Source organism: Electrophorus electricus, chromosome 6 (genome assembly GCF_041902795.1).
Source record: "Electrophorus electricus isolate QZ-2024a chromosome 6, ASM4190279v1, whole genome shotgun sequence".
NCBI classification, from domain to species: domain Eukaryota; kingdom Metazoa; phylum Chordata; class Actinopteri; order Gymnotiformes; family Gymnotidae; genus Electrophorus; species Electrophorus electricus.
Genome location: NC_137502.1, coordinates 24,872,056 through 24,897,580, shown reverse-complemented (window position 1 = coordinate 24,897,580; position 25,525 = coordinate 24,872,056). Strand labels below are relative to the sequence as shown.

The window sequence follows — 25,525 nt, the reverse complement described above, 5'->3', positions numbered from 1 at the left end:
GGTCCAGGACAGCTATCTTGCCACAGGGCTGGTTTCCGTCACCTAATGGTGTAGGAGTTCGGTTGCAATGGGGCCTAAAGGCAGTTGTAGAGGTCATTTTTATGACAACGACAAGGATTTATAGGAGCGTGTCCCCGCTGATTGGCTCGGCCCCCTGGCTGGAACGCCAAGGGCAGCGTGGTGGAAAGAACAGCCCCAGTATCGCACCACAAAACGACGCAGAGCAGTAGTCTTCGCAAACATTTTTATTTACTCTTTGACCTTTGACCCCTGATCACAAAGGCCAAGCTTTCTTTTAACTTGAATTCATACCAGATGTTTTGGACCTTTGACTCACTTCCTCCTTCAAAGACGTTTAGTAATTATGGCAGAACATAACATTTAATGCTTTAAATCTTGTTAGACATTGATGTTTTCTGACTGTAATTCTTGTCTTTTCCATAGTTCTTCTGCTGTGTGTTTGTGGCAGGAAGAGCACCATCACATTCCCTGGGGTCAAACGTAACTCAAGTGGACACACACACACACACACACACACACACACACACACACACACACACACAGCTGCTTCTACCCCGTGAGGTCCAAGCTGCCTCGTGGTTTTAAACACGTGTTTACTGCTGCTTCCCTATCTTCACTTCAGACCAACTTTTCTCCCACTCATCCAGCGTGTCAGGGCTGATCCCAGGTCAGTTTCCCCCTTTGGGATCACAGCGATCAGGACTGCATGACAAAAAAAGGAGCTGCACTTAGATCTGAAGCTTGATAAGCATGGGGAAGTGAAGCTCTGTAGCTGAATTTACGCAGCCTGGAAGGCATCCTTCTCTCCCTGTAAACAGCTCCACACTGGGACGGGGGCCACAACTCAACAGACCATTGTATTGCGCAATGTGCAGACAGAGATCATTTTTATAGAACGGCATAGCATACAATGTTCAGAGAGAGAGAACTTTTATAGAATAGCATACAATGTTCAGACAGAGGTAAATTTTATAGAACGGCATAGTGTACAACGTTCAGAGAGGTGATTTTTACAGAATGGCCGAGCATAGGTGCATGAAACCTCTTCCACTGCACTCATAGTACTGTCTGTGCAGTCCTGTACCATTTATATGATTAAATGTGAAATTAGATTAGAATTAGAATAACTCCAGAGAAACAGGCTGGACCTGAATTGATTAAACACGGCGGAAAACACGAAGTGGTCAGAATCGCCGGCCCTCACCACCACGACACTCACCTTCTGAGAAAGAGCGGACCTCACAGGACGTGACAGGCGGTCCCCTCTCCAATCACGACCACCGCGACCCCTCATAGCAATGCCACGTAAGTCAGCACGTCGGCTCTTGTGACAGACGCAACAGTGGTGACCTCACTGCCACTGGAGCGAATCGGCACTGCTAGCGATGCAGGCGTGGCTATGTGGCTACGCCCGGCACCCTGTCCCAAGGCACACTGAACTCCAGGAGAATTTACCACCATAGAGTTATTGGTTTTATGTTTCAGCAGAACATATACCACAGAAAAATACACTGCAACACAAACAAGCAAAAAAGTTGTTAATAAGCACAGCGAAGAATTGGATTTAGATATCCATCTGAAACATTAGTTAAAAAAGTGAAATAAACTAAAATTCCTTTGTAATATTAAAATGAAACATCTTTGTGCTCTGTTCTGCCATTCAAGCTTGGTTAAGTTCATCTGACAATTCTAGATATAAATACAGTAGGGCCAACTACCAAATGTAAAGGAAAATCTAAATATTCTATACATTCTAATAAAGAACATCTACTTGATTTTACACAAAATGTCATTTTTAAAAAAATACAAAACGTAATACTTCTGCATATCCCACAATTTTAAAAGGAGCTCATTATGAAATTTAAACTTATCATTAGTCAAAAACTGTTTTCACCATGAACAGTTTCTTGATCACAAATCACAATCTATTATTTTTAGAATGAACATATAAACACGAGTACCACCTGCTGGACAGGGAACATGTTTTGCACAAGAGAAGAGAGAGAAACACTGGCAGATGACAATGACACAATCGATACACACGCGCCTGTATATGACATGCAACTGGACAGTTGGCCAAAAACGTAAAGAAAAAAAAGAAAAGTAATTCTAATAAAATCACCCCATAAACTTTGGCAGCCTGACAACCAGTGTTGTTCAAATATAGAAAACAAAGGCTTGTGAAATACAAAGGGGCTGGATGGGAGGTGGGCAGGGCTAAAACATCTCTGTCTGGCGTCTCGCAGCCAAGAGAAAGTTCTGGAGTCAGGGGTCAGACGTGATTGTTCTGTTGCATCCTGGGACCTTGTTGGAGTCACGTTTTGCGAATAGCTGTTAGAAATTGGTTGCACCCGGTTCAGCTACGACCTTTAGCTAACTGATCAGAGTATTGTGCGAGTATGTGTGAGTTACGGGCTACGCTGACTACGGGCTTTTCAGCAGTCCAATAACAGTCCAGTACAAGAACCATTTGTGCGTGTCCTGGGCGTAGGAACTTGTAGCTCAGTAGCTTCTCAGAAACGTATGGGGAGTTACTACAGTCCACATGCGTAGCAGAGAACGAGTCCAAGGAACAATGAAAATGGGCAGAAACGGTGAAGGTGGACGACACTAACTTGTGTAATCATCGCCCCCTGGTGGCCCAGCGGGTAAAGGCGCCTCTGCCAGTGCCTGGAGGTCAGGAGGAGGGAGGCCGCTGGCGGCATTCCCCTGCCTGTTTCATGATGTCCACGACATTCCCCCAGGGTCCTTCTCTACCCCTTTGCTAGGGGCGTTCCAGGCGGGTCTCGTGGGAGTAGAGAGAGCAGAGAACACGCTACTCTCGTTGTATGGCTGAAGGTTTGGGGCTGGTGCTTTAAAGTGACATTACCGTGACACAACTGTGGGCCCAATACCGGCCAGAGACTGCAGCAGCATGTTCCTAGGCTACTTACTGCAAACAGAGGGCGTACGGAAATAAAAGAGAAAGCTTAAACGGCTGCAAAAGAATACAAGCAAAATGGACTGAGATTACCATATACAGCAGGCCGCAGTTGATATGTATTGTTACCCTCGACATTCCAAGAAATGTCACGTGACATTCCGGACCTGGCATTCCGGAGCCAGCCCAGATGTGGAGGGGTGTTAGACTGGAGAACCACAGTGTCTCCCCTTGTAATGCCACTTGATCTGTGCTTTTGTTTCATTTCTGTGACTCCTCCAGGTCTGCAGCTCCTGTTCTTTGCTGATGTTCTACTGCGGTTTGGAAAATAAGTGCCAACGCTGCTTAAGATGCCACAGAGATCCTTCTGAATGCTGCACTGCACTTCAGCTGCTTTTAAATGGTCTGCTATCATTTTCCAGGATTTGGAGCGTTCAGTAATTACAGCTGTTATAGGTTTGGGGTCCACGACTAGATTAAGCCTAATCCTTGGTATATGACATTACAGCGACTCCCGTGTTTATAATCCAACATAGTCCAGGGCTCAAATTAATACACTGTTCTTCACTCCAGGTCCTGGAAGGTCAAGTCCCAGCACAGTTAAGAGTTTTCCCACCTTCAGCTCATCTGATCCATGTGGCTGTGTTCACGCCGAATCCCTGAAAGCCAAAGCGCTCTGCCTATAGTTTAGTGGTTTTCTTCTTCCAGTACAGTTGGGTGTGCAGGACAGAGGGGATTACATTGGATTAGGAAATCTTGTGTTTTTACATTAAGGAATGGCAAATTTAGCCAAAAGGACTCAGTCACAATAAAACTGTAAAATTTCTGCATTTTGGAATTTTCTCATCCGGGTTGCACCCGCGTATCGGGTGTTTAGCTTTGGAGTCACGCGTGACCGGGGTGGCCTGGTGAAGGCGCCCGCGTCTCACAGGTAGGTGGTGGCCTCTCGGCGCTCGCGCTCCTTGGCGCAAGCCACGGCCAGGCTGATGCAGCGCAGCCACTCCTCGGCGTTGCTCTCGTCGCACGCCTTCAGCACATACGTCTTGGTGTCGGTGAAGATCTCGAAGGCTCGCGGCAGGCCGCGCTCACGCCTCTTCCTCGTCACTACCTTCACGCTCTGCACCTTGCTCAGCTCGATGCCGCTGTCGTCCAGCTCATCCTTCTGGGCCGGGGGGGTTGGGTGAAGGATGGTGGAGCAGGAAGAAACGGGAACAATTACTCATATTGTAACTACGGCGTTCTTGAAGTAATATGTAACTCAGAAATGCCTCTGTTGTGTCACACAAAAGCATGATGTGGCCTTAAAACTATTCAATGCTTCTTTTTTACCTCCTACTGTTCAGCTCGGGAGGAGGGAAATGAAAGAACATCCTCCCATAAGCCCCGTGCTCACGGCTGCACTCCCAGAGGGTCCTGTCTGGTAGATGCGGAGTCTGAGATATTTACCAGTCTGGAGGGGTTTCCAAGAAACCTCGAGGACCTGAAGTCTCCCCGCAAGTCTCAGAGGAACAGCCCACATCCACTCTTCCAGTCCTCCACTTCTTCCTCTCTCTCTCTCTCCCTCTCTCTCTCTCCCTCTCTCTCTCTGTCTCTGTCTCACCTCTCTGACACACACAGGGGGGAACTGTTCTGTGCTATCTGCCTGTATTCACTACTCGTGACTGCACACATTACTACCCAGAGATGACCACTTATAAGAACGTGGTAGGAACCGTGCTGCAGCTGTTCCAGTTTCAGGTTAAATAACAATGGTTGCACTGTAAAATGCCAAACTGTTTAGGGACCTTTGAATTTTTGGGATTTTAGGGACCTATGGCCACATGGGAACAGGAACACATGGGGAAGGATTGGGGTTCTGAGAGTTTGGCTCTCTTTGGTGCCCTGTTCTGATAATTGCGATCTTTCTGTTCCTTTTCCTGCTCCAGTGTCTTTCCTTCCTGGGCTGCCTTTCATCTGTAGGGACCGTCAGACACAGGACGCTGCCTCAGCTCACTTCTGTTAAACGATTATATTTGAATGTGAACTTCTGGAGTCTTTGTCAACTTAGTCCCCAACAAGTTTGGTAGAGGGGGGATGACTGAACAGATAAACCAGACCGTCAACAGCCTGAAGCATGTGGGTATAAACACAACAACCGAAACAGAAACAGAACATGTGGCTTACCGGAGGGAAATGTCTGCCACAGCAACAGAGAACAAAGACAGTAACCACCAGAGATGACCTATGTTATATTACCACCACAGAGATGACCTATGTTATATTACCACCACAGAGATGACCTACAATATATTTCCTCAAGTAGTCCTAAATGCAGAGTGCCATTTCAGAGAATTCCGGAGACTGGAGAATGAAACAAAAACATTCCTTTTCCAAGCATTAGAAATGCTTATTAAATTATATTATAAATATAAGCAAAAACGATAAGGTTCATTTATATGTATAAAAGTGCACACCAAATCCTTTGTTTCAACCTGGTTGCCAGCGATTTTTCTGAAACGTGACACTGACACAAAGATGAAAAAAGATTCTACTCTTGAATGGTAAAATTACAGCATCGGTGTCTCACGATAAAATAGTATTCAAAATAGTAATGACAGATGCAAAGCAGGACAGACGAGTGAAAAGAACAGATCTCATTTCATTGTGGCTTGAGCTGGGTGTATTTCCCTATTTTGTTCTTTTGTTCAAATCAAGCAGTCCACATTTTTGGCTTTTCTTGCGAGTGATGACAGTCTAGCCTCTGTCTCTTTTCTTGTGGTTTCCATGGTTTTGATTATGGTGTCTCTTTCTGCACAACCATGCTTTCAGCTCCAAGCTAAAATGTATTCACACCATTTTTGGTCTGGAAGGCCTTAGTTCTCAATAAAAGAGTTGTTCAGTGCATATGCTTTATATAAAGAATAGATTACATTTATACCAAGGCCACTTTACAAAATAAGAACAGATAAAAGTAAGAACATACACACAAAAACACAAAGTGGAGGGTTTTCTATGCAGGGTTACCCCCCATGCTACACCCCCCCCCCACTTCAGGGTGTTAATTTTCATTTTTTCCGATAAAAAGGCATGAGTCATGAAGTTACAGCAATCGTGCCTCATGCTTTTGGAGTACCCCCAGACCCTGTACTAGGTCCCGCATCAGTGAATCCCCCTAAGTGAATCCCCCTAAGGAAATTCAGACCTTTATCACGAGATGAGGTTTTCCACGGGTCCACTGGCTGTCTCATCATGAGTTAATTATGAGAGGTGCACAAAACATTAAGACAAACAACTGCAGGAGTTGTTTGTTATCGGGGGAGGTCACAGGCTGGATGGGAAGCAGGAGGTGGGCAGTTAGCTCACGGCTTTGATGGGATATACGAGGACCTACTGATTTTCCCTTTCGGAAGAGGAGCTGATTGCCGGCGAGAGTGAGGTAGCGCGTTTTCCAGCGCTTCAGGAACTTCCAGCGCACCTGCTTCTCCTTCAGCTTGCCCTCCATGAGCGGCCGACCATCCTGGTTCACGACTGAAACGGCAAAAGCAACATCTCTGCTGTAAAGGCGCAAAAAAAACCAAATCATTTACGGTTCATAGTATATTTCATGTGGTGTGAGAGCCTAACAGCCCAATTACTGCTCCGGTTCTCTCCCTCACACTCCAACATCTGCACACAAAACACATGCTACATTGCTGCTTTACTGCTATGTACGATTATTGCACTGAGGAGATAACACATTCTGGGTCTTCTACCAGATCAATATGTCACAGGAGGTGTTCAACGATGTAAGCTGGCAGGAAATGTGAAGGGGACATTATTTTGCCAGAGACGCTTTTGGATGCAGCCACTGAGTCAGCTCTGCAGTCTTCAAATGCAGACTGAAGACCCATCTGTGGATTGTTTAAATGACCACTGACCCTGCTCCTATGTTGACTAACTAAAACTAATACTCATTGTAGGGTATTGATTATTACACTGATGTTGTCTATTTATTATTACACTGTTGTTGTCAATATACCTTCAATGGTACATTGGACTCTAACCTACTATACTGTAGGTTACTAGGGTGTATTCTGTGAGTAAATGACAAACCACTTTTGTAAGTCGCTCTGAATAAGAGCGTCTGCTAAATATAATATAGAAATGTAAATGTAATTTATAAATATAAATGTAAAGGTAAATGTATTCTTCTCTGGTCCAAGCATACACACCTAACATCCACCAGTTTATGATACGCTAACTCATTGTTGTTCTGCGCTAAACCAAGGATCTTGGTCTTTTAGGGCAAAAACTTAGAATGGGACGTCGTGTGCCCTAGAATACATTCTTTCTCTCATTTTGCTTATAAAGTGCATATTTGTTTAGTGAGTTTAACAAGGCTGTCACAGGCGAGGAACAACACACGTGGATCCTGGGCAAACAAACCTCAACAGATAGAAAACCTCAGTTCACATCTCCACTTTTTATCTTAATGGACTAACTTTTAAACACCATTAATTACTTTAAACTTGTTGATAAACCATTTGGACAAAGAGTGTCCAGAGTGACCAACTTAAAATCCTGTAAACGAGAACTGTTAACGACCCACCGAATAACTAACAGTAAGTGGGTGAACAGGCTGAGGAAACAGACCATACGAGCCAAGTTTTAGAACAGAACCGGGTTCTAGAGCATTGCACTCCAGTTCTAGAATGCTGGAACATTGCTTTGTGGTGTGCCACTCTGGCTCTAGGCTAGTAGCCTTGGGTGGGTCTACGCTAACATGCTCTCACTAGATAAATCAAATCTGTGTTTTGGTGTGCAGATACTCAGCTGCCTCTCCCTCCTGTGAGCTGGCTGTGCCTTAACCAAACAGTAGGGTGACTAAGGGCTCCGTTGATCATCCACACTGGCCAGTTCTAGCAAACAGGAAGTGGGGTTGCAACTCTTCCAGGATCGGCACAAAGAGCTACATTGTCTGCAGGCTTACTTTTTTCCAGGACCGCATAAATCAGGGAAGCAGTCTGATGCTCTTTGATATCCCCGTGTGAGATTAAGAAAGAAAGGACTCTAGGTGCTACCAAACATGTGGACATGCGGACCCCCGCCATTCTAGAACAAAACTGAGTACTAGAGAATTGCTTTGTCATATGCCACTCTCCCTCCATGCTAGTAGCCTTGGCTTCCTGCTAATAGGAGTTGCTGGAAACTTAAAGGTCTAACTGATGTCATTTGGTAGTCTTGGCCAAACGAGCACCATTGGGTCATCCTGTTTGAGGACCAGATCAGCACCCTGTTCTGGAATAACCATGAATTGTGTGCTGGAAATCCCCAAAGTCTGTGGCGTTTTCGTTTTGTACAGATTATTAACTGGTACCGAGCAATATCTCAAAAGTGCTTTATTGGACTTAAAGGACATAATGCATGAACTGACTTGACAATGAAGAATTAATATTAGAACCCGGTTTCTTTATCTCCTACACATGACTCATACAAAACTGGCAACGGTAAATATTGAGTTAGGCTCGACTTTCGGATATGCCCTAAATCTCCACAGTTGCCAAATGAACCTTCCCTCTTCGTCTCCCTCAGTATCCCTGTCTTCTTCCTCTTGTTCTCTCTCTCTATGTGTGCGTGTGAATGATGCATGTAACATGTAAAAAGAACAAAAGGGCAGTCATTAGAGCCATCTGTGCTCTGCATTTTCCAAAAATCTCAGCGCCGATTTGCTAATGAAGAACAACACCAGCGAATCAAACTGCTGTGGACGTAAGGCACTGTGTGCAGAAACCACTGGGTTGCCAACGACGTGGGCAATCCTGGCCAGATCCTGCAGCACAGTCACGTTCTGATCAACCCAGCCGGCACCGAGGGCCCCTCTGAAAGAGCTTCTCCAGTCCCCATCCTTATCTCCAACCTAAGAACTTCCTCATGACCCGTCTAATATCCTGAAAGCCTCAGCCGTTCTGAAGGCCTTCTATGAGGCTTTGAGTTGAAAAAGACCAGAGTCCTGTCGTGAGAGTAAAGCCCACTAACTTCAACCTCTAATGGACCGTATATCTCCTGAGAGGCCCCGAGTCTCCTCAGTCTGCTGCTGTTATAAACCCAGCGTTGTTGATCTTTCTAAAGGTGGGCAGTTTTCATTACTATGGAGAATGTTCCAGAATTCCCTGGGCACTGACGCTGCACTGTTTGGTACATGGTCACCAGAAGGCAGAAGGCATCTGCTGAGAACATGGTTTGCCTCAGCCTCTCCTCGTCTTTCCTGGGCCAGAAGCACGGCCGCTTGCCGCCAAGAAGCCGTGGTTCCAGCTCCACATCAGAAAACAGCAGCTAGAAGTGCATGGGCTGGAAGTCAAGAGATGAACCCACTGGGGAAGCGTGGAGTCTGCCACTCATGGGCCCACGACAACCGCCGCACACGGCCTGCGGGCGCGGACGCGTTTGTGTAAAGATGCCACAGTCTACGGTGCCATGAAAATAAAACAGAACTGAACGGAATAGTCTTCTTAGGACAAAACCATTGAAAAAGTTAACCAATCAAGGGTTTCTGAACGTCTGAGGTGTAACACAGGCGTGCACAGCACTGGGGCGACACAGATATCATCCCTTCAGCCTTCTTCTGTTCTGTGCTCGCTGCTGACGAGTAATCAAAGGGCCCAAAATAAACAGAACAAACTACAATTGTATATTTACACCAAAAAAAGGAAAGTACGCTGAGCCGATCTCCTAGAGATCTCATTATGTTTGTCCTTCATCAGCCCAGGAACGTCTTCCCTTATTGAATCAGGCAACATAACTGCTAACCATCAGACCCAGAGCACTTCCCCTCTGTGTCTCAGAAGGCACAGAACATGGGTAATCTACAGCCCGGAGGTTTCTGCAGATGGTAATGTGGAACAGGTGAAGTATAAAGTTCTCCTTTTGAATTTTGTTGTTTTCAGTAAATATGCCAAGATGTGGGTTGGAACTGATTTATACTGGGACAGGACGCAGACATATATTACAGTTTGGACTTTAGGGTTTAGTGTAGTTACAAACGCTTCAGTATTAAAAGTTGAACTTTGCAAACAATTTATTTTCTTAAAAAAAAAAGCATAGATATCACATGAAAAGCACTGTTAAAACGAATAAACAAAGACAAATTTAACTGCTTCTTTTTTCAAACAATTGTTTATAATCAAATTATTAATATTTTTCACCAACCAAATGGAAATCCAAGTAGAAACCAGAGTTTTTTTTACATGTGACATTGGCCCATATTTACCAAGCCACTCACATCCTTGTGCATAATATGTGTGTTATATTTATGTGTGACATGTGTACTAACGACTTCTCTGTGCTAACCAAATGCAGTGACAATATCCAAGTCATCATCCACTAACACACTGACCCAAGTGGTCTGGGACACGGTGTCTCTGCGGTTCTTTGGCCGTGCAGCTGTAACGTCTCTGGCGCGATAGGCCCCTGAGCCAGACTCCAGAGAGCATCCTCTCTCACTGTGCTTGGCACCGCACCTCGCACACAAAACCAGGACCTCCATTCCGCTGGACCCAAGGCCGGCTGCGCTCTGCGCGCCGCTCGGTAAGCATTCCACACACCCTATTAAAACATCACTACGGCCCCCTCTCAGACATGGAACCCCTCCCACAGGCCACGGACGGCCGGGAGATGACAGCTGTGTGCTCGCGAGCTCGTTTGCTTAACGAGTGTCTGTGGTTTAAAATGGCCCTTTCATTCTGCCTTATAACATCCACTTCCTGTGTAAACAATAATAAAGATTTGTTAATAATAACAAATCTCTCAGTGGCATAAATGGCTACTATCTGGCTATGTCATCAGGTTATTTTTTTAATGGCTCCTCCACTCAAGGCACTGGCCACCAAAGCAAGACATGAGAGGTTCAACAGCTCGAACAAATGTTAAATCCTTCCCCCTAAATATCTGCTCCTTTATAGACCAACTCTGTGCAATCACCGCTACCATCCTAGAACTTTCTACACTGAGACCACGTCTCCATGGATACTGAACTCCTCCTGTGAGCCTACATGCTTTGGCTACAAAGGCCTTGTCCAGAATACTGTAAATTAAAAGTTAAAATAACAATTTACGCATTCTTGGACAACTGGTTTTAACACCACAAATCAAACACCCAACCTCCTCTCCCCTTTATCGCCATAGTTACTAATGTTTTCATAATGGAAGACAATCAGCTCAGAATATTATAAATTTGTTATTATTATGCACAAGTTTGACAAACAAACCAATGCCAGTGATGGATGTTGGATATGCTCCTAGAACACAAAGAACAGTGTTCTTAATGAGATGCTTCTGATGCTTCTGTTTCTTATAACTGAGGTACTGTTTACTTTCCCCAACAAGTTATGATTGAATATAGCAAGAAAATGTATGCTATAATGAGCCCAAAATAATCAAATCTGGTATTTTCTCCAGCCCTGTGCTGAACACACACACACATGCTCACAAATGCTCGCTTATTCACACACAAGCACGCTTACATCTGTCACACGAGGTTGATGCCCAAAAAGCCAATTACCACAAATGAACAGTTCCAGGGGGGAAATGGATATGAATGAGTGATTACAGGATCTGTTCCAGTCAGGCCTTGCTCTCAGCAGGGGTAACCCTCAGGTGACCCTCCTGGCCATGAGACTGCGGGTGCCGAATGAAACCTGACAACTAGTGAGGAACAGGAGGAGAGAGCTCTGCTCTGCTCAGCCTCCCTCGTCAGGGTGCGGGGCATGACTCGGCTCAGCCTCCCTCGTCGGGGGCGGGGCATGACTCGGCTCAGCCTCCCTCGTCAGCGTGGCTTGGTTCAAGCTGACAACATAGACTCGCCTGCAATCTAAACAAATATAAGCCCCTATTCATTTACCAATGGACAAACTCTTTCCAAAAAAAAACTATTCGCCAACACAGCAAACAAAAACATCTACATCTATGTCTAACCTAGGTAATACATCTAGCACACCTCCTCCCAAATGCTTACAGGAAGTAATATTGTTTGCCAATGCAGTAAGTTAATTTACTCAATTATGCACTTCTAATTAGTACAACTGTTTATAAATAAGTTAAATAAACATATAATTATTTTATAGTGTTCTCATAATGAGAAGTACATATACTGCTTACATTCCAGATGTTTTCACTTGCTAAAATGTCATTTTTGCAGCGAAGGTAACATGAATAATCCCAAATGGAAGTGTCTAGTGAGGAAAATCAGGGAAACTTTCAGAACTGGACACGGATCCTGCAAAAATAATTTCCCAGTCCCCGTGTGACTCATGCTCTCTGGCCATCTCTGAATACAGGTAGCTTTAAAGACATTTTAGTACAAAGTAACAGGCCAAGGCAGATTCATATCCAAGGAAATTGACTAAGCATAGCACCTGTAGTAAGAGCATCTGCCAAATGCTGTCTGCATGTGGGTGCTTGCCAAGAAAAACAACTGATTTACTATCTGATCCAGGTGGGGGAATAAAGGGTAATTCTAAGACACTTTTATTCCAGGGTGCACAACCTTCCTGACACAAAGCGAAGGTGATGTCCATGGCAGAATTCAAGTATAAACTTTATTGAACAGAAAGAAAAACCTCATAAAAAGTGAGTTCACCAGGAAGCAAAACCAAAAACTGAGAAAACTGACAAGGCAACCCGTCACCTAAACTCAGAACTGGCATCTAGACAGAAACAGAGAGTCTTTACAGAGCTCCTTGGTGCTGATGCTGCTTCACAGGCGTGGGGCCTGGGCAGGGCTTGGTCGGGGCTTGGGTAGGCCATGAGCGGAGCCCTCTCGGTTCATAATCCAGAAGAGTCCATCTGGGTTCTCTGCTAGGGGGAAGTCTCTGACCCTTCTGCCTTACTGGGATCTGCAGCCATTGTCTTTGGGCTTCTATCAACAAGGCGACTGTAGTTCCACTTACTGTTAAACACATGATATACTCAGTGTGAACTGTGGGATAGTGGAGGACTCATCTGGGTATCGTTATGACAGTAGATGAAAATGCCCGGCAGGGCATCTGGTGAGCGCTGCTCCGTTGAAGCCGAGGTCAGATGAAATTTCCTAATCTCAGACCATTTTCCATTTTCCATCCTGTCATGTGTTGATGGGAAACTTTGCCCTGATGACACACTGATCCAGGTGTGAGGTGAGGGTGACCTCCAGTGACCTGTTTGCTTCAACGATCGGGAAGTATCACAATGAAGGGACAATGCAGATGCTTAAAGTCCAGCCAAGAACAATATGGCACTGTTTCCATCTGGCACAGTTTCCCTGTCCACTACCATGTCTTTGGCAACTGTGTTGGAGCATAATCACTTTGACATGATCAAGTACTAAGATGCAAAACATTTGACAGTGAACTTAGTGTGTGTAAATATCTGAACATTTCCCAAAAAAACATTATATTTTCTAAACTTTTAAGAGCATCCTGGATTATCCTGCTGCGAGTCAAAAAAAAACCCCTTTTCATCCATGAAAAAACTATTTCAAATCTGGTTTGCCGTTGTTGGTAAATAGCTCAATGCCAAAGGCACTGGTACTTTGCAAAGGATTCAATACTTTCTTATGCCAGACCTCTAGTATCAGTCACATCTGTTTCTCTGGAGAGGTCACAAAGTAAAACAAGCGCAATTATGGGCTCCAGTTGTATGGGATCAAGAGAAAACAAAGACGCCATTCACTAAATAGGCCATGTTCTACTGCTGCTCTGATTTAGCGCTCTCCATTGGGACAGTAGCTCCCACTTCTTTGGCCTCTTCCCTCATCATCTTCTTCTTCTACTATACTACAACTATTACTATAATACTACTACTACTACTACTACTATTACTATAATACTACTACTACTACTACTACTATTATTAATACTACTACTACTATTACTATAATACTACTATTACTACTCCTACTACTAGTACTACTACTACTACTACTACTACTACTATTACTATAATACTACTACTACTACTACTACTACTACTATTAATACTACTACTACTATTACTATAATACTACTATTACTACTCCTACTACTAGTACTACTACCACTACTACTATTAATACTACTACTACTATAATACTACTACTCCTACTACTACTATTAATACTACTACTACTATTACTATAATACTACTATTACTACTCCTACTACTAGTACTACTACTACTACTACTACTATAATACTACTACTACTACTACTACTACTATTAATACTACTACTACTATTACTATAATACTACTATTACTACTCCTACTACTACTATTAATACTACTACTACTATTACTATAATACTACTATTACTACTCCTACTACTAGTACTACTACCACTACTACTATTAATACTACTACTACTATTACTATAATACTACTACTACTACTACTACTACTACTATTAATACTACTATTACTATAATACTACTACTACTACTACTACTATTAATACTACTACTACTATTACTATAATACTACTCCTACTACTACTACTACTACTACTATTAATACTACTACTATTACTATAATACTACTCCTACTACTATTACTATTACTATAATACTACTCCTACTACTACTACTACTATTAATATACTACTACTACTACTATTAATACTACTACTACTACTATTACTATACTACTACTACTACTATTAATACTACTACTACTACTATTAATATAATACTACTACTATTACTATACTACTACTACTACCATTACTATACTACTACTACTACTATTAATACTACTACTACTACTATTAATATAATACTACTACTACTATTAATATACTACTACTACTACTACTACTATTAATACTACTACTACTACTATAATACTACTCCTACTACTACTACTATTAATACTACTACTACTATACTACTACTACTACTATTAATACTACTGCTACTACTACTACTACTATAATACTACTCCTACTACTACTACTACTATTAATATAATACTACTACTATTACTATAATACTACTACTCCTACTACTACTACTATTAATACTACTACTACTATACTACTACTACTACTCCTACTACTCCTACTATTAATACTACTACTACTATTACTATAATACTACTACTCCTACTCCTACTACTATTAATACTACTACTACTATTAATACTACTACTACTATACTACTACTACTACTACTCCTACTACTCCTACTATTAATACTACTACTGCTATACTACTCCTACTACTACTCCTACTACTCCTACTATTAATACTACTACTACTATACTACTACTACTACTATTAATACTACTACTACTACTATTACTATAATACTACTACTACTACTACTATTAATACTACCACTACTATTACTATAATACTACTCCTACTACTATTAATACTACTACTACTACTATTACTATAATACTACTCCTACTACTCCTACTATTAATACTACTACTACTATTACTATAATACTACTATTACTACTCCTACTACTAGTACTACTACTACTACTACTACTACTACTACTATTAATACTACTACTACTATTACTATAATACTACTACTACTACTACTACTACTACTACTACTACTATTAATACTACTACTACTATTACTATAATACTACTCCTACTACTACTACTACTATTATTAATACTACTACTATTAAAAAGTAACTAGGCGTATTTCCCGGATGCAACTAAGGGGCTGAGCAGTCTCTAAGGAACTGACCAGTCTCTAAGGAGCTCTAATCTCTCCATTGAAATGGACTATGAGCTTCAGAGAGCTACGAGCCAACGTAACCATTAAAATCCCATGCCTTCTCTTCAGGTTAGAAGCCTTCAACCTGACTTTGATGGACAGAGGTTCCACGATTTTAGAAGAGTGCTTCCTTGAAATCACTTCAGGTTCATGACTAAGCTGTAAACCTATGAGGACTAATATCAGCTTCAATGACAAGTTCACTGGCATTTTCCCTCGTTTCGCCCATCGCGTGATCCGTAGTCTGCACGGGAAGTCAAACCGGAATCTTTACCTGTGGCCTTCTCGGGATTGTTGCACATGAAACACAGCCATTCGCCTTCCTCCTCGCTGTAGCCAAAGAGATCAAAGAATCGAACCTCCTCCAGGTGGATCTGAATCCTGTCCAGGTCCTTGAACAGAGAGGCAGAACATAAAAGTACCAGGGTGAGAGCAGCACGAAGGGCTGGATAGAGAATAAAAACAAATGGCGAAAAAGAGAGAGAAAAAGTAACAGGTTAGGCAGATGAGCTCCGTTGGCAGTGCTTCAGTTTCAGTCGCTCTCAGGCACAGCAGTTTGGCCATCCTCACTGAGCAGCACAGTACCACGCGGCCTTATGGGGAAAATTAGAAAAGAACAAACACTCAAAATAACAATGACAAATCACTTGGAATATGAGTGTCTATCACCACAGACGTTCCAATCTGTATCTCAACTGCATTAAACAAAATTAGAGAAATACATGAGTTTTAAGTGTTCTGTTGTGTTTTGTACAACAGCACAACCTTGATAAATATTGCTTGGAAACCAAAGTGTCCAGACGGGTCTTATGGTGTGTGCTCAAGTTCTTAGAACTGTAGGTTCCATTTTTATAGTATGTGAAAGGTTCCATGTGGCATTTCCGACGTTCATAACTTTCAGAATCCATAACATCTTTCATCATAAAGACGCTGCTTGAAGCTAATTAAACACTTCATCTAAGCTCACCAGATGTGGCCCCGTGAAGGAGCCAGTTGCCAAGACGCAGGGCTCACAACGTTGTTAGGACGTGATGCATTTGCAGAGAAATCAAAACCAGTACATAAAGTTATCACGTTTAGCCAAATTATTTCAGAAAAGAAATGTCACAAACATCCTGTGGAAGGGTTAGGAGGAACCCTTCAGCACAATTCCAAGAAGCTAATTTCCTCTGGCACACACGTCTGTTTTCCCCTGGAGAAGAGATCCACCATTATGCGTCTTTCTACATGTTCCCTAAGATTCACCTCTATCTACTGCTTGTTTTGGCCCCAGATACTCTCCATTAAGCAACTGCACAGTCATCCCCGATGTAGCAATTTGGTGTGGCTTGCTTGAAGGCACAATGGCAGTAGCCATGGACTGGGACCACGGTCACGACCTCATGAGTCATAGCCGAGCGTTCTGGTTGGTGGTGAACTATGCAGCATCCCTTAGGGATGCAACATTAGTCACCTTCAGACTCACAGACGAGGAGATTGGAGAAATGGATGGTAATGGTTCCTTTCAGAGCATTCTTTCAGAGCATGACACAGCAATATTACCTGTCTCACAGATTGCTAAAAAAAACAAGACCATATTCCTCTTCCATTCCACAAAGTCGTTATAAAGAGTCAGGGAAGAAGTCCCACTAGGTGGACTGGGATATTGTTACGAGTTGCAGCTGAGTGCTAATCTATCCAGAGAGAGTTTAGCAAGCGCGATGTCCTGTGAGGCTACACATGATATGCTGTGTTTAAACCTGGGGGTACTCTAACAGATCATAAAGTTTAATCCTCACACTCCCCGAGGGAAATGCCAAGAATGCTTGGGGTTCGTCTGTTGGCAAAACACGACAGAGATTATAGACGGACCATCCAGCAATCCACTTTACAGCTTCTGTTAATATTTGCCTGGAGATTGATGTAGTTCACTGCAGAATTCACCTCAGACTATCTGAATTAGTTGGAGACGGCATATCACCATTTGTTTACAAAAAAGCACCATTGCAAACCCTAAACAATGGTACCGTGCATGCACTGTGCATGTATTGTGCAGGTACTGTGCTTCATGAAGCTGGGGGTAACAGAATGACCCAGACTAAAGCAGGACCATGTGTGGGAAAGAGAATGGGTTACTGTGTAAAAGAAAACTGAGTATTTTCTACCTGTTACAAATCTGTCAGTGACACAGCTTACACTCTCCACCATTAGGCGGGAGGAGGGGTGGGGGTCTGATGAGGTTCGTGTTTCCTGGCTGACGACAGGGTTCAAAATATGCCACAGCTGTCTAAGCTTTGATCAGAATCGTTGTGTTTGCACAAAAAGTATCACACTCCGTCCATGGAGAGTTCAGCAGAGACAGGCTGACATGAACGGGCTTCTTGCCTCAAGGCTCTGGCGCTTGGCGCACAGCAGGCTCCCTGGACTTCGAGCCTGAGCACTTTTCATGGTCATTTTGCTCTTCATGGCATACACCCAAAGCAAGGGTTCCACAGGCCTGCTCCACTTTGCTCAGGTGTCGCGCAAACTCGTTCAGGTGCGAACAGATGTGTGGACTGACAGGAGGAGTGTGTGAGGAAGCTGTGTGAGGTCTGCAGGCCCCGGGCTCTGGATTTCTCATTGCCCAGACAAGGAGCGCTGGTGCTGTTGGTAGCTTTCACATGCTAATCAACGCAATTATTCAAGCACGCATGTGGTCGTCCTCGGTATTATAACAATCATCACCATTACCGCGAAGAATCTTGATGCGCATGGGCCCTCAGTTTTCCCTCCAACATATGCACATGTTGTGAAAAAGACCCCTAACAGAGGTTGTCATTCCCGGAAAGCTGATGAAATCCTGAGCAAGTTAAATGTATGCACATGAGGTAATGGTATTGAAATCCTCAACAATGCTCCGCTTGCCAAAGTGAGTTGGGGGCTTGTTTTATATAAAGACCAGCAAGTACAGCTGCGGCATCTGTGTTAGGGTAAATCCATCAGTCTGACACTATATGCGCCATACGGTAGGTAGGAAGGTCATCCCACACGGCCTACTCTATGCATCACTCTCCTTAAACCATGATCAACACTGTGCAGGGCAGCTTGACTAGCAGTGTCACTCGCTGTAGGGATTTGACGTATGCATGGATGACTACTGGGATTGAGAGACAAAACTGCAGTAAGCGTCAACAAAAAATGCCCAGCAGGGGTTTATCTCGCACGATACCTGTTAACGGCAATTCCATCATGGGTTACTTGTTTATAGTTGGATGTTTATTGTAGGAACCTTTGGAAACAGAACTGCTGGTTAAATGTCTCTAGCTGGCAACTGGACGCGGTGAAATCACAATTCTTAGACAATCATACATCCTTCTGCCAGATGTGCTCATAACAGGCAGACGTTTGCTTCTGCCACAGAGCAACATTTTACTAAATCAACAGATGTGTCTCTTGGAAGAATCAGTTGCTGTTAGTTGCTGATTTGCAAATTTGATTTGGCACGCAGGCGACAGGAATTCCCGGCGAGCACATGAACACAACAGGAATGTGTGTGATCTTCCCGCTACCAGCTAGTATACCATTGACTCAGAGTGACTCAGCACAGGAAGTGACGAAGAGCAAACCACAGATCACTTTGTTGTAATCACTTCAGACCACTTGATCAAGCCAGGACAACAAAGCTTTATTAAGACCTAATGTGAAGTGGTTATGGATGTCCCAGGGGACATGAGTGAGCACACTCTAGGTGTTGAATTTATATACTGAGGTTTTTGCTGTGTGGTTTTACTGGAGGCATCTTTGGGGGAATTTCAGGGATATTTCAGGGGTATTTCCCATTATATTTATATATCTTGGGGGAGATAAACCTTTCCTCTTTCTCCCTCAGTGATCCAAACAGTTGATCAGACCCGACCGGATCAACAGAACTACAGCAGTCTTGATACTGATAAGGAAACCACATTTCAACTACTTCCACCACGTCGGAAGCCAAAAGGCCCCTGTGTGCAGGCCAGGAAGGTCAGGGTTGCTGGAGGAGGAGCAGAGCCCAGGGGAGCAGAGTCCAGGGGTAGAAGAGCCAAGAGGAGCAGAACCCAGGGGAGCAGAGGCCAGGGTAGTAGAGGCCAGAGGAGCAGAGGCCAGGGTAGTAGAGGCCAGAGGAGCAGAGCCCAGAGGAGCAGAGGCCAGGGTAGTAGAGCCCAGAGGAGCAGAGGCCAGGGTAGTAGAGCCCAGAGGAGCAGAGGCCAGGGTAGTAGAGCCCAGAGGAGCAGAGGCCAGGGTAGTAGAGCCCAGAGGAGCAGAGGCCAGGGTAGTAGAGCCCAGAGGAGCAGAGGCCAGGGTAGTAGAGCCCAGAGGAGCAGAGGCCAGGGTAGTAGAGCCCAGAGGAGCAGAGGCCAGGGTAGTAGAGCCCAGTCTTTCTCTCCGATCAGCTGTTCCTGCCAAAATTTAAACTTGAAGCCCACAATGCTGAGGGGCGTCCTTCCCTTCTCCTGCTGCAAAACTATATCCACTTGTGGAGTATCCTGTTCCTTCCTTTCTCTCTCTCTCTCTCTCTCTCTCTCTCTTTCCTGCTCTGTCTAATGTGCGCATACACATCCACTAAGCTTCTTATCAACTCCACAGTAAATACACTCTGAAATGAAAACAATGGAAGCTTTGTAAGGTCTCCGCATGGCAACGCAGACTCATTTTTCTACCTCTTCCATGCTATAATCTGTCACTGCCAAAACGACATGCTTCTAATGCCTTCAAGATGGTGGTGAGAGTAAATTCCACACAGACCTCCAGCGGTCCCTCCCCGTCTTTTAATCAGGAAAACTCTCCTTGTATGAAGATGTACGGCCCCTTGCAGCATACCAAGGAATGCTCCTGCAAATGGGAATGATTCATCTCACTCTCTCTTCCATGGAAAGAAACTGTCTCTCTGTGTCATTAAAAAATCATCATACAGTTTTGAATGGTCCAAGGGGACACCACTGGAATTTGTGCGCGCCTGTGTGTGGTTGTGTGTGTCCATGTGTTTTGTGTGTTTGTGTGTGTGTATGTATGTGTTTTGTATGTGTGTGTGTATGGTTTTATCATGCCCCCATAATTCCCTATTCTCTCTCAGTAGACCATTCAAGTCTCACCAGCAGACAAGCTCTGTTTATGTTGGAAGGGAATTTCAGCAATAACAATAACAACAACAACAACAATAATATAATTATAATAATAAGACAATAATATGCCTTTCCCATGGAAAGGCTTGGCGCACCAAACCGTACAAAACCGTCCTCTTCCATTTTAAAACGGATCACAGGTGACTCTTGTTTGTCATTAGCTTGATATGCTTAATGTGTTTCAGCCTGCCTCCATGTGTGTGTGCTCTGTAAAGCTGTTTGCTCTTGTGTGTGTGTGTGTGTGTGTGTGTGTGTGTGTGTGTGTGCGCGCGCGCGCGCTCTGTAAGGCTGTTTGCTCTTGTGTGTGTGTGTGTGTGTGTGTAATGCTGTTTGCTCTTGTGTGTGTGTGTATAATGCTGTTTGCTCTTGTGTGTGTGTGTGTGTGTGTAATGCTGTTTGCTCTTGTGTGTGTGTGTGTGTGTGTAATGCTGTTTGCTCTTGTGTGTGTGTGTGTGTGTGTAATGCTGTTTGCTCTTGTGTGTGTGTGTGTGTGTGTGTAATGCTGTTTGCTCTTGTGTGTGTGTGTGTGTGTGTGTATAATGCTGTTTGCTCTTGTGTGTGTGTGTGTGTGTGTGTATAATGCTGTTTGCTCTTGTGTGTGTGTGTGTGTGTGTGTGTGTGTGTGTAATGCTGTTTGCTCTTGTGTGTGTGTGTGTGTGTGTGTGTATAATGCTGTTTGCTCTTGTGTGTGTGTGTGTGTGTGTGTGTAATGCTGTTTGCTCTTGTGTGTGTGTGTGTGTGTGTAATGCTGTTTGCTCTTGTGTGTGTGTGTGTGTGTGTGTAATGCTGTTTGCTCTTGTGTGTGTGTGTGTAATGCTGTTTGCTCTTGTGTGTGTGTGTGTGTGTGTGTGTAATGCTGTTTGCTCTTGTGTGTGTGTGTGTGTGTGTAATGCTGTTTGCTCTTGTGTGTGTGTGTGTGTGTAATGCTGTTTGCTCTTGTGTGTGTGTGTGTGTGCTCTGTAAGGCTCTTGTGTTTGTCTGTGTGTAATGCTGTTGTGTGTGTGTGTGCGTGCACGCGCGCTCTGTAAGGCTGTTTGCTCTTGTGTGTGTGTGTGTGTAATGCTGTTTGCTCTTGTGTGTGTGTGTGTGTGTGTGTAATGCTGTTTGCTCTTGTGTGTGTGTGTGTGTGTGTGTAATGCTGTTTGCTCTTGTGTGTGTGTGTGTGTGTGCTCTGTAAGGCTCTTGTGTTTGTCTGTGTGTAATGCTGGTGTGTGTGTGTGTGTGTGTGTGTGTGCCCGCGCGGTCTGTAAGGCTGTTTGCTCTTGTGTGTGTGTGTGTGTGTGTGTGTGTGTGTGTGTGTGTATAAAGCTGTTTGCTCTTGTGTGTGTGTGTGTGCTGTGTAAGGCTGTTTGCTCTTGTGTGTGAGGTGTGTAAGGCTGTTTACTCTTGTGTGTGTTCTGTGTAAGGCTGTTTACTCTTGTGTGTGCAGTGTGTAAGGCTGTTTACTCTTGTGTGTGCAGTGTGTAAGGCTGTTTACTCTTGTGTGTGCGGTGTGTAAGGCTGTTTACTCTTGTGTGTGCGGTGTGTAAGGCTGTTTGATCTTGTGTGTGTTCTGTGTAAGGCTGTTTGCTCTTGTATTCTCTCAATCTTTAGCCTATGTCTGTGCCTATGTTCTCCTGACCTTCAGGGTTAGGGTTAGGGTTAGGGTTAGTCCTTTAAAAGTAGAACAGAGAATAAATCACATGACCAGTCAGAGGCCAGGGTGGCGTCACGGCAACACAAGGACCTTTTTTTACCTTCAAAAAGGAAAGGTTTATGAGTTTAGGTAAATAGACTCCTGTCATGCACTAAGTGTGTGTCCGTGCGTGTGTGTGTGTGTGAAAATAATAATGTGTGGACACTTGCTTATTTTTTTTCCCGTTTTAACACAAACTGCAGGGTATGTTGGAAATGTTAAGAGAGACAATAACGTTATTTTTGGTTACTGACGTTATTTTGTTGAAGTTACGTACAGAAGTATACAAATCATAGGTTCATTGGGAAGTGTACTTAAACATAGCAGTGTGGAGGCCCAGTGGTTAGCAGTGCAGCCTCACTGCTCCTGTAGCCTGTGTGGAGTAAGCCTGACCTCCCTGTGCTGGTCACCCGACGTGTGTGTGTGTGTGTGTGTGTGTGTGTGTGTGTGCGTGTGTGTGTGTGTAATGCTGTTTGCTCTTGTGTGTGTGTGTGTAATACTGTTTGCTCTTGTGTGTGTGTGTGTGTGTGTGTGTGTGTGTGTGTGTGTGTGTGTGTGTGTGCGTGTGTGTGTGCGTGTGTGCGCGCGCGCGCGTGTGATGAACTGGCGTCCTGTCCAGGGTTGGTTCCTGCCTTGTGTTCTGTTCTGTTGGGATAGGCGCTGCCCCCATGACCCTGGACTGGATTAAGTGGTTTAGAAAATGAAAAGAAAAAAGTGTGTGCGCTTCAGTATGTTCATATGTGTGCACATGGCCGTGTGCCAGACGTAAACATCCCATATGGTTAGCACAAGCTATGAACACACACACTCAAGAAAGCTGCAGGTAACAGATGTGTTCTACTACTGGTGTTGATCATATCCAGATCTGACATTCTGGTTAAGATAATGTATGACAGGATGACCGAAGAACAGCACAGAATCTTAAAGGCTCTTGTGAACTTTGACCTCAGAGCATGTTTGGTGATTGTTATTGTGGTGAGTCCTGTAATGCTGTCAGAGTTGAGCCTCCAGTGTGGTCATTTCTGTAGCGCCTCAGTAGGACTATCGGTGTGTGTTGTGTTGAGCCCCTTATTAGCTGATCTGTGGATTTAACAAGCATGGAAATACAGACTGGTAGTCTTCACGTCCTAATGTTACATCAAGAGGACTTTGAGTTAGTCCTGTTTGGAACTCTTATTTTGAAATACCTGATAAATATTGTTAGGTCAACGGAGAGGTGAGGGATTATAGGTTAGAAGTGAAGTATGCAGAGCAAACAGGAAGTGAGGGGTCACTTGTGATGCGTCAGGTGCTTTCGGGACATGTGATGAGTGAAAGGGTCAAATGATCTTATGCAAATTATTAAATGCAAATGAGCACACGCAAAATTAGAAGTCTCGGTGTCCCCCTTGTCTGGGCAGTGGTTTTGAGAGGGAGGCTACATGGGCAGAGAGAGCGCGCGAGAGCGAGAGAGAGAGAGAGAGAGAGAGAGAGAGAGAGACAGAACAATAAAGAAAGAAAGGTGGAGAAACAAGAGAGAGGAGGAGAAATGTCAAGAGGAAGAGAGTAAAGGTGAGAGGAAAACAGGGGTGGAGGGGGGTGTGTACCTTCTTCTGTGGGGACGCACTCTGAGTGACAGCCAGCTCAAAGCTGTGTCCTCCCTTCAGCTGGGCCTGCTCCCACAGTCTCCGGAGCTGCTGCACACACACATCCTCGCAGCTCAGCGGGTTACTGCTCTTACTCTGCAGGTCACACACACACACACACACTCTCCCCATCAGTGTATGCACCATCAGTACACATGTGCGTGCACACACACACACACACGCACACACACACTCTCCCCATCAGTGTATGCACCATCAGTACACATGTGCACACACACACACACACACACACTCACCCCATCAGTGTATGCACCATCAGTACACATGTGCACACACACGCGCACACACACACACGCACACGCACGCACACACGCACGCACACACGCACACACACACGCACACACACTCACCTGCATTGCGAGCAGCATGATTTGTATCCAGAGGTGGGGCTGGCGGCTGCACACAGAGAAGCTGGACTTCCCATACAGACAGTAATGACCCTTGAGTGGGCAGGAGAAGGACAGCTTAGCCACACAGCCTCGCTGGGAGTCTGCAACACACACCCACACCAAGGGCTTACTGGACACTGTCTGTAGACCATGTCACTCAGGAAGATGTGCTTTCACACACACACACACACACACACGCACACACACACACACACCTCCACATACCTTAGAGGACCCATCATTTGTCCCCACTCCTAATGTCTCATCCCTCCACCTCACAGAGGAAGAGGAGCAGCTTGGCAGTTTCACGCAGCAGAGTCACCACATAACCCTGACAACAGTGAGATCACTTCCTCTCTAGAGATCACATGATCTCTCCAAGGATTAACCACTGGGGCCGATCTTACACACACACACACGCTCAGTGCAGTGATGTCAGTCTGAGTTCACCCTGCTGCTTAGGGCAAGGTGCTGACTGGCCTCTGCCCTCTTAATGTGGCAGTAAGGACGTTTTGGAAGATAAACAGATCTGAGTGTTCAAAGGGCGGCAATGACCGAGCCCGACCTGAGCAGTCTGGAAGCAGGAAGCTACCTGAAGGACACGTGTCACGGTCAACGCAAAGATGTTCACATGGGGCCTGCTGTGTGTGTGTGTGTGTGTGTGTGTGCATGTATCTATATGTGTGCATGCGTGTATGCATGTGGATAAGTGTGTGTGTGTGTGTGTGTGTATGTGTTTGCATGAGTGAGTGTCTGAATGTGTGTCTGCATATCTGTGTTTGTGCGTGTGTCTGTGTGTGTGTGTGTGTGCGCGCATGTGCGTGTGTGTGTCTGTATATCTGTGCGTGTGTGTGTGTGTGTGTGTGTGTGTGTAAGATGGTTCTGTTTAGGGATGGATCTGACCCTGCTGGTGACCCCGCTCCTCCGCCCTGCAGATGCTCAGGCTGCCATAATCCCAGCGGGGCCACACATCAGTCGTGAGAGGACATGCCGAGTCCTTCCACTTTCCCTTCACTTCTTCCATCCCAGCTGTGGTAGTTTTGTTTGGT

General features: G+C 44.5%; 1 protein-coding gene across 12 annotated transcripts in view; it reads right to left on the bottom strand.

Annotated features, from left to right (window-relative positions):
* Positions 1-230: 230 nt before the first annotated feature.
* veph1 (ventricular zone expressed PH domain-containing 1) overlaps positions 231-25,525 on the bottom strand; it is a 62,684-nt gene continuing 37,389 nt past the window's right edge. For 2 of the 12 annotated variants that reach the window (XR_004775868.2, XR_014124198.1), the window contains exons 10-15: positions 24,438-24,577; positions 24,028-24,162; positions 15,924-16,041; positions 6,312-6,448; positions 1,241-4,103; positions 231-723 (exon numbers count right to left, since the gene is read on the bottom strand). Coding sequence is in view for 7 of the 12 variants with exons in the window: in XM_035525138.2 (XP_035381031.1) it covers positions 3,867-4,103; positions 6,312-6,448; positions 15,924-16,041; positions 24,028-24,162; positions 24,438-24,577 (767 nt within the window). In the remaining 5 variants the exon portion in view is untranslated. The other 10 variants (XR_014124199.1, XM_035525138.2, XM_081716081.1 and 7 more) reach the window with 10 other exon arrangements.